We start from the raw sequence: 9,752 nt of genomic DNA on the forward strand, positions 1-9,752 counted from the left end.
GAGACGGGACACTGTCAGGTAACATGCTAACACATGCTAACAGAGAGACGGGACACTGTCAGGTAACATGCTAACACATGCTAACAGAGAGACGGGACCTGTCAGGTAACATGCTAACACATGCTAACAGAGAGACGGGACACTGTCAGGTAACATGCTAACACCTGCCAACACATGCTAACACATGCTAACAGAGAGACGGGACACTGTCAGGTAACATGCTAACACCTACCAACACATGCTAACACATGCTAACAGAGAGACGGGACACTGTCAGGTAACATGCCAACACTTGCTAACACATGCTAACAGAGAGACGGGACACTGTCAGGTAACATGCCAACACTTGCTAACACATGCTAACAGAGAGACGGGACACTGTCAGGTAACATGCTAACACATGCTAACAGAGAGACGGGACACTGTCAGGTAACATGCTAACACCTGCCAACACATGCTAACACATGCTAACAGAGAGACGGGACACTGTCAGGTAACATGCTAACACCTACCAACACATGCTAACACGTGCTAACAGAGAGACGGGACACTGTCAGGTAACATGCTAACACCTACCAACACATGCTAACACGTGCTAACAGAGAGACGGGACACTGTCAGGTAACATGCTAACACATGCTAACAGAGAGACGGGACACTGTCAGGTATCATGCTAACACATGCTAACAGAGAGACGGGACCTGTCAGGTAACATGCTAACACATGCTAACAGAGAGACGGGACACTGTCAGGTAACATGCTAACACTTGCTAACAGAGAGACGGGACACTGTCAGGTAACATGCTAACACATGCTAACAGAGAGACGGGACACTGTCAGGTAACATGCTAACACATGCTAACAGAGAGACGGGACACTGTCAGGTAACATGCTAACACCTGCCAACACATGCTAACACATGCTAACAGAGAGACGGGACCTGTCAGGTAACATGCTAACACATGCTAACAGAGAGACGGGACACTGTCAGGTAACATGCTAACACATGCTAACAGAGAGACGGGACACTGTCAGGTAACATGCTAACACCTGCCAACACATGCTAAGAGAGATGGGACACTTTTTTTTCAGGGCTGTCAGCATCACACCAGTGGGCGGAGCTGTGAGCTGTGTGCCCCGGGGTATTATGGGAACGTCAGCGGCTCCATCATTGACTGCTCGCTGTGTGCCTGCCCCCTACGGGACAACAGGTAACACTGCACGCTGTCCTGGAAAATTCTGTCATTCCTGGTGAGGGACTGTGCAAATAATTGATTCACAACAAACTGTTGTCTCTGAAGAATTTATTAAGAAAAGAGAATAAACAGAGAAGCAGTTCAACACAAATCAGCTAGAGCAGAGAACGTCTGCTCCAGAGCATTTACACAGTCTGAGGGAACAGAGATCCTCTTCAGGCTTTGGCTAGTGAGAAAAACAATCCCTGACCTAGAGCCTGCACGTGTGGACGGACGAGTGAGTCAGGTTAAAGATTAGAAATAACAGGAAGTGGTCACACCTAACTGTTTCTCTGGCATTTCGGACTTTAACTTTGAGTGTGTGCAGTTTCAGCCCCACCTGCGTGTCAGACGGAGCGCTTGGTGATTTCCGCTGCACCGCCTGTCAGACGGGCTACGAGGGGAGGTACTGCGAGAGGTGAGTCATTACATCACACTGGTCTCTACGCCTGAGGGATCAGCACGGACGGTGACATCACCTGATGGTCGATCGCCACGCTGACTGTGAGCTGTCGTCCTGCAGGTGTTCTGTTGGTTACTACGGTGAGCCGTCGGTGCCGGGCGGCGTGTGCTCGCCGTGCAGCTGCAGCGGGTGGGGCTCTCTGCAGCCGCTGTGTGACACGCAGAGCGGACAGTGTGAGTGCAAGGCCGGGGTCAAAGGTCAGTCCTGTGACCGGTGTGACGAGCGCCACGTCCTGCAGGGAGGAGAATGTGTGTGTGAGTAACGCCGACACACACACACACACACACACACATACTTGTTGCGTGTTGTCAGTGGTGACGTGTTTGTGTTTGTGTGCAGCGTGTGATGACGAGTGCACCGGCCTCCTGCTGGACGACCTGGACATCATACACAAGCACTTCCTGTCTGTCAACCTGAGCGGCGTGGCCTTGGCGCCCTACAGCCAGCTGGTGTCGCTGGAGAACCAGACCAGAGACATCCAGGTAAGCACACCTGGTGACCGGCAGCCGCAGACTGTATGAAGGAAGTGGGTGTGGCCATGTGATATCACCCGTTGCTTTGTGGCTTTGAAGTCTCCAGTTTGGCATTTTGGCCATAATTTGGACGCAAGAGCGGAGCTGCGGAGAGATACGTATTGCTATGATTGACAGACTGAGACCTGTCAGTCAGCTTGTAGCCCCGCCCTAAAGCCTCCCCTGCTTCCTGGTCTCTGTTCCTCTAAATGGGACCATAATTTACTAAATGAACATCATGCTGTGTTGAAGAAGACTTGAAACTAGCGACTGAGACCATAAACTCATCAGGAAAATGTTTACTGAGGGAAAGACTTCTTTCTGCAGCCGGGGGAGGTTAAGGTGCTTTAGCCCCTCCCCTTCTTTTATCCCGTCTGTGTGTGCGGCGCTGCCCTCTGGTGGCGTGGAGGTCTCACAAAGACTGCTGTGTTTGTACAGGTGGAGTCGGGAAACCGCTCGCTCGCTCTGCGTCTGTCCAGAGTGGAAGACGAGCTGAGTCACGTGACCTCTGACCTCAGCGCTCTGCTGCAGCAGGTACCCACGATTCACTGTGTTCAGGGCTCATTATGATGTAATAAATCTGTTATAACTGCAGAGGATTGTGGGTGTTTCATATTTTCCTGACTCCTGATTGGCTAGGTCACACGTCTGTCTAATGTCCTGGACAAAGTGGGTGTGTCCACCAATGACACCCTTTCCCAGGGTGCACTGCTGCTGGAGAACATCAGCAGCCTTCAGGACAACATCCAGGGTAAACAATAACAGGAAATAAACAGTGTGACCGTTAACGCATCATAAGTGACATCATCACCTTAACAAATAAGAACTCTGACATCTGATTGGCCCAGTGCTTCAGAGGGAGGCGGGGCATCTGAACCAGACCACAGGAGAGGAGCTGGATTCAGCCAATCAAATGCGTCTGCTGAAGGAGGTGGAGTCCATGTTGGAAACCATCAGAGCTGTCAACCTGACGGCTGCCAGCATCTCAGCCAATCAGGAGCTCAGGTGTGTTTGTGTGTTTGAGAAATAAAAGCTGTTTGACTTTTCTACGTTTAGTTTGACCGCCGGCCCTCTCTCTCTCTCTCTCTCCCTGCAGCCTCGCACAGCCTCTCCTCACCTCGCTGCAGGTGGACTTCCTGTCCAGAAAGGTGGCGGTGGACAACAGGCTCCGCCCCCTTTCTGCTGCTCTCACCGCTGGCATGGAAACGCTGCAACACACGCGCACACACCTGAGCGAGGCAGCAGAACGAAACACACACACTCTGCTGGACGCCACACACACTCTACTGCTCCACTACCAGGTGAACACACACACACACATAAATAAAGGTATTTAACCTGTCTGCTGTGATGATGTCACACTGCACCTGTCGAGGTCGTCTCTGATGTAATGATGTAACGGCGTCTCCTCCCTGCGTCAGTCTCTCCATCAGAACCTGACTCAGGTGTGTCTCTCTGTGGACGGCGTGATGGAGGACAGCCAGATGCTGCTGGACGACACCGTCAGCCTGACGGAGGAATTGACCAACACCACCGCGGTGAGAGCCTCTGCTGACGCCGACGCCGACCGTATGACTCGTGACTCTGTACTAACACGCCTGTGTGTGCAGCAGGTGGAGGTGTTCAGCGGGCAGGTGGATCAGTGGCGCCCCCTGCTGGCGAAGCAGGTGGACGCTTTGGTTGTTGGACTGAGAAAGACGGACGCTCCGGAGAACGTTTACCGTGCAGAAAGCCACGCCCAGCTGCTGCAGAGCCACGCCCACTCCCTGCACAGGTAACCGTGTGAGTGTGTGCGTGCGCATGTGCGTGTGTGCGCGTGATAAAACTTAACCTCGCCATCTTCTCTCTCAGGTCTCTGTCGTCAGTGTGTAACGTTTCTCAGAACGGTAGCCGATTGGGTCAGCTGGACAGTGACATCACAGAACGTGTTGACTCTGCCCAGCAGGCGGCCTCGATCGCCCGCGTCTCCGCCTCCCTCGCTCTCAACATGGTAAGCGTGTGAAGACACACCTGTGTTACGCAGGTAAACTGGAGAGACACTGCCGTCACCTGACATGTTGACGTGTGCCTGCACGGATCTGATTGGCCAATGCAGCATGTTTGCTCAATGACATCACACATTGACACCCAGTTGAGCCAGCCTTCTGTGTTTCAGAGCGTCCAATCAGAGCAGCCGCTGTCAGAGGAGGGCGGGGCCAAGCTGAATGTCAGCTGTGCTCTTCTAGAAGAAAGTCGTCGAATCAACGAGACGGCTCAAGGTTAGTGTCCGGCGTCCATGTTGGAGCGCTGAGGAGGCTACGACCTTCCTCACATGAACACGTGTCTCCTCATGGTGTCCAATGACTTCACCTCGCCGTGTCCGCGGTCTCTCTGTCTGTCTTCCAGTCCTGCAGCTGGATGTCTCGAGGATATACAGTAGACTGGGATTGGTCAGAGAGAGCGTCCGGAACTCCAGCCTCCTCCTCCGTCAGCCAATCACAGAGCTGCAGAGTCTCTCTAACGGTGAGATGGCGTTTCAGGCTCCGCCCCCTCACATATCAGTAATTTACCCTGTCGATCTGTCTGTACCGATCCATACGATCCTGTCCGTCAGGTTCGTCCGTGGCGCTGCAGCAGGTGCAGCTTCAGGCGGCAGCGGCGAGCTCCGGCCTGCAGGAGGCGCTGCAGCGGCTGCACAGACTCAGACAGCAGCTGCGGGATTCTTCTTCTGTGGTGGAAAACACCAACAACACAGTGAGGGAGACCAACCAGCTGGTGACTCGCACTCAAGCCGCAGGTCAGTCACCAACGCTCATTAAGATCGACCGGATAAAGACGACAGACGTGCTCACTTCCTGTTTCTTGTGTGCTCAGCCAATGAGATGCAGCATAAGCTGGAGGAGGCGGAGCGTCGTACAGAGCGCCTGATGGACCGGATAAAGCCGCTGAGCATGCTGGGAGAAACACTGAGCCGGAATCTGTCTGACATCAAAGAGCTGATCGATCAGGCCAGGAGGCAGGCCGCCTCGGTACATAGACACACTCACAAGTACACACTGGGGAGTAAACTTAGAGAAGTACACACTGGGGAGTACACTTAGAGAAGTACACACTGGGGAGTACACTTAGAGAAGTACACACACTGGGGAGTACACTTAGAGAAGTACACACTGGGGAGTAAACTTAGAGAAGTACACACTGGGGAGTACACTTAGAGAAGTACACACTGGGGAGTACACTTAGAGAAGTACACACACTGGGGAGTAAACTTAGAGAAGTACACACTGGGGAGTACACTTAGAGAAGTACACACACTGGGGAGTACACTTAGGGAAGTACACACACTGGGGAGTACACTTAGGGAAGTACACACACACAAGTACACTTACAGAAGTACACACACTGGGGAGTACACTTAGGGAAGTACACACACTGGGGAGTACACTTAGGGAAGTACACACACTGGGGAGTACACTTAGGGAAGTACACACACACAAGTACACTTACAGAAGTACACACACTGGGGAGTACACATGGAGAAGTACACACACAGAAGTACACACACACAAGTACACATAGAGAAGTGCACACACACAAGTACACTTACAGAAGTACACACACAAGTATACTTACAGAAGTACACACTGGGGAGTACACACACCCAAGTACACTTACAGAAGTACACACAAGTACACTTACAGAAGTACACACACATGCAAGTACACTTACAGAAGTACACACTGGGGAGTACACACACATAAGTACAATTACAGAAGTACACACACATGCAAGTACACTTACAGAAGTACACACTGGGGAGTACACACACATAAGTACACTTACAGAAGTACACACTGGGGAGTGCACACTGGGGAATACACACTTGAGAGTACACACTGGGGAGTACAAATCCAGATGTACATACTGGGGAGTACACATACAGAAGTACACACTGGGAAGTACACATACAAAAGTACACACTGAGGAAGTACACGTATAGAAGTACACAATGGGGAGTACACACTGGGGAGTACACAAACAGGAGTACACATACAGAAGTACACACACAAGCACTTACAGAAGTACACACACAAGTATACTTACAGAAGTACACACTGGGGAGTACACACACCCAAGTACACTTACAGAAGTACACACTGGGGAGTACACACACCCAAGTACACTTACAGAAGTACACACAAGTACACTTACAGATGTACACACTGGGAAGTACACACACACACAAGTACACTTACAGAAGTACACACACAAGTATACTTACAGAAGTACACACTGGGAAGTACACACACACGCAAGTACACTTACAGAAGTACACACTGGGGAGTACACACACACAAGTACACTTACAGAAGTACACACTGGGGAGTGCACACTGGGGAATACACACTTGAGAGTACACACTGGGGAGTACAAATACAGAAGTACATACTGGGGAGTACACATACAGAAGTACACACTGGGAAGTACACATACAGAAGTACACACTGAGGAAGTACACGTATAGAAGTACACAATGGGGAGTACACACTGGGGAGTACACTGGGGAGTACACAAACAGGAGTACACATACAGAAGTACACACACAAGCACTTACAGAAGTACACACACAAGTATACTTACAGAAGTACACACTGGGGAGTACACACACCCAAGTACACTTACAGAAGTACACACAAGTACACTTACAGATGTACACACTGGGAAGTACACACACACACAAGTACACTTACAGAAGTACACACACAAGTATACTTACAGAAGTACACACTGGGAAGTACACACACACGCAAGTACACTTACAGAAGTACACACTGGGGAGTACACACACACAAGTACACTTACAGAAGTACACACTGGGGAGTGCACACTGGGGAATACACACTTGAGAGTACACACTGGGGAGTACAAATACAGAAGTACATACTGGGGAGTACACATACAGAAGTACACACTGGGAAGTACACATACAGAAGTACACACTGAGGAAGTACACGTATAGAAGTACACAATGGGGAGTACACACTGGGGAGTACACTGGGGAGTACACAAACAGGAGTACACATACAGAAGTACACACACAAGCACTTACAGAAGTACACACACAAGTATACTTACAGAAGTACACACTGGGGAGTACACACACCCAAGTACACTTACAGAAGTACACACAAGTACACTTACAGATGTACACACTGGGAAGTACACACACACACAAGTACACTTACAGAAGTACACACTGGGAAGTACACACACACACAAGTACACTTACAGAAGTACACACTGGGAAGTACACACACACACAAGTACACTTACAGAAGTACACACTGGGAAGTACACACACACACAAGTACACTTACAGAAGTACACACTGGGAAGTACACACACACACAAGTACACTTACAGAAGTACACACTGGGGAGTGTACACTGGGGAATACACACTTGAGAGTACACACTGGGGAGTACACATACAGAAGTACATACTGGGGAGTACACACTGAGGAGTACACACTGGGGAGTACACACTGGGGAGTACACACTGGGGAGTACACACACACAAGTACACTTACAGAAGTACACACTGGGGAGTGCACACTGGGGAATACACACTTGAGAGTATACACTGGGGAGTACACATACAGAAGTACATACTGGGGAGTACACACTGGGGAGTACACATACAGAAGTACACACTGGGAAGTACACATACAGAAGTACACACTTGGAAGTACACACTGAGGAGTACACACTCAGGAGTACAAACTGGGGTATACACACTAAGGAGTACACACTGGGGAGTACACACTGGGGAGTACACACTGGGGAGTACACACTCAGGAGTACAAACTGGGGTATACACACTAAGGAGTACACACTGGGGAGTACACACTGGGGAGTACACACTGGGGTAGACTAAGGTTCAGCTTTTTTATCTCATTGTTTGTTAAGACATACGATACTAGTTGGCTCGGAGGGAAGGCGCCCTGAACCGTCTGCCTGATGGTAACAGTTCTTACTCGCCAAACAGGGGACGCCTGCCCCCTCTTCACCTGTCAGGACTCGCAGGGCGCCGTTATGCTAGCTGCTGTTCTCCGGGAACCTTCCTGGACATGTTAACTTTGTTTTTATTATCGTCGACTCTGAACAACCAGAAAATCCATGAACCTCTGTAAATACTTCACGTGAAATAAGAATAACCTGTCTCTCTGTTTGTCCACCGAGAGACGTCACAGTCACATGATGATGATGATAATGATGATGTTGATGATGTCATCAGATCAAGGTGGCGGTCCAGGCGGACAGAGACTGTGTTCGGTCCTACAGACCACCCACTGAGTCCAGTAACTTCAACACTCTGAGTCTGATCCTGAAGACGTCCAGTCCAGATAACCTGCTCTTCTACCTGGGCAGCAACACCACGGTACTGCACACAGTACTACACACCGTACTGCACACGGTACTGCACACGGTACTACACACGGTACTGCACACGGTACTGCACACAGTACTACACACGGTACTGCACACGGTACTACACACGGTACTGCACACGGTACTGCACACGGTACTGCACACGCACACGGTACTGCACACAGTACTGCACACCGTACTGCACACGGTACTGCACACAGTACTACACACCGTACTGCACACGGTACTGCACACGGTACTACACACCGTACTGCACACGGTACTGCACACGGTACTGCACACGGTACTGCACACGGTACTGCACACGGTACTACACACGGTACTGCACACGGTACTGCACACGGTACTACACACAGTACTGCACACGGTACTACACACACACTGCGTACTGCGTAGTAGTCTGCAGTATGAAACTGTTAAATATATTTATTTTGCAGTACTCTAGGCCGGGCTTTACTGGTTTCCGGTTTTATGGTGCTTTCAGACCAAAAGCGAAGCGAGCGTTCGGGGCGGTGAGTTTACAGAAGCGACGCAAAGGGGGCAGTGACGGGAAGGAGTTCGTGCGAGTTGAAAATTTTGCACTCGTGCGAGAAAGTGGCATGTCGCTGAGTCGCGAAAGCCTATCAGTGTTGAGATTGTCCGTACGTCACCGACGGCTTCAGAGCGATGTGTGGAGAGGGAGAGCTGAGAGCTGCTAAACTTGGGGGAGAGGAGCAGGAGCAGCGCTGCAACCTTTGGACAAATAAAAACCCGTAGTCGGACTGGATTCTGCTCTGACAGCTACGCCGTTTGCTCGCGGGAGGAGCTCGGAGTAAACTGCTTTTATTAAATTAGCTTTTTACTTTAGTTTTTGGGATTAAAACGTTGATTTATCTTCACTGGAGCTTCTCAGCAGCTTCCGTGCACATCCGGTTCTAGTGTTGTTAGCGTCGTTAGCTCTGTCGGACTACGACTTCATATTTATATAAAAACCGGACAAAGCTGGACGTTACTGGGAGAAAAGAGAGCGAGCAGGTTGAACTACCTGGTGAGCTCAGAAACGTTATGCCAGCTGTCGTTGTACTTTACTGTGACCAAGTTAGCGTAGCATAGCCCTGATCGATCCGAACTC

General features: G+C 50.3%; 1 protein-coding gene across 1 annotated transcript in view; it reads left to right on the forward strand.

The window, feature by feature from the left end:
- The window catches only part of lama1 (laminin, alpha 1), a 48,721-nt gene that overhangs the window by 28,487 nt on the left and 10,482 nt on the right, over window positions 1–9,752 (forward strand). Inside the window, exons 25-41 of the mRNA XM_046073681.1 lie at window positions 1,093–1,211; window positions 1,564–1,653; window positions 1,759–1,952; window positions 2,038–2,180; window positions 2,649–2,744; window positions 2,850–2,961; window positions 3,059–3,215; window positions 3,307–3,511; window positions 3,632–3,748; window positions 3,821–3,984; window positions 4,062–4,200; window positions 4,366–4,468; window positions 4,596–4,712; window positions 4,804–4,986; window positions 5,064–5,218; window positions 8,487–8,630; window positions 8,716–8,912. Coding sequence (XP_045929637.1) covers window positions 1,093–1,211; window positions 1,564–1,653; window positions 1,759–1,952; window positions 2,038–2,180; window positions 2,649–2,744; window positions 2,850–2,961; window positions 3,059–3,215; window positions 3,307–3,511; window positions 3,632–3,748; window positions 3,821–3,984; window positions 4,062–4,200; window positions 4,366–4,468; window positions 4,596–4,712; window positions 4,804–4,986; window positions 5,064–5,218; window positions 8,487–8,630; window positions 8,716–8,912 — 2,435 coding nt within the window. The remainder of the gene's footprint in view (window positions 1–1,092; window positions 1,212–1,563; window positions 1,654–1,758; window positions 1,953–2,037; window positions 2,181–2,648; window positions 2,745–2,849; window positions 2,962–3,058; window positions 3,216–3,306; window positions 3,512–3,631; window positions 3,749–3,820; window positions 3,985–4,061; window positions 4,201–4,365; window positions 4,469–4,595; window positions 4,713–4,803; window positions 4,987–5,063; window positions 5,219–8,486; window positions 8,631–8,715; window positions 8,913–9,752) is intronic.

Source organism: Micropterus dolomieu, linkage group LG01, assembly GCF_021292245.1.
Source record: "Micropterus dolomieu isolate WLL.071019.BEF.003 ecotype Adirondacks linkage group LG01, ASM2129224v1, whole genome shotgun sequence".
In the NCBI taxonomy this organism is placed as follows: Eukaryota; Metazoa; Chordata; class Actinopteri; order Centrarchiformes; family Centrarchidae; genus Micropterus; species Micropterus dolomieu.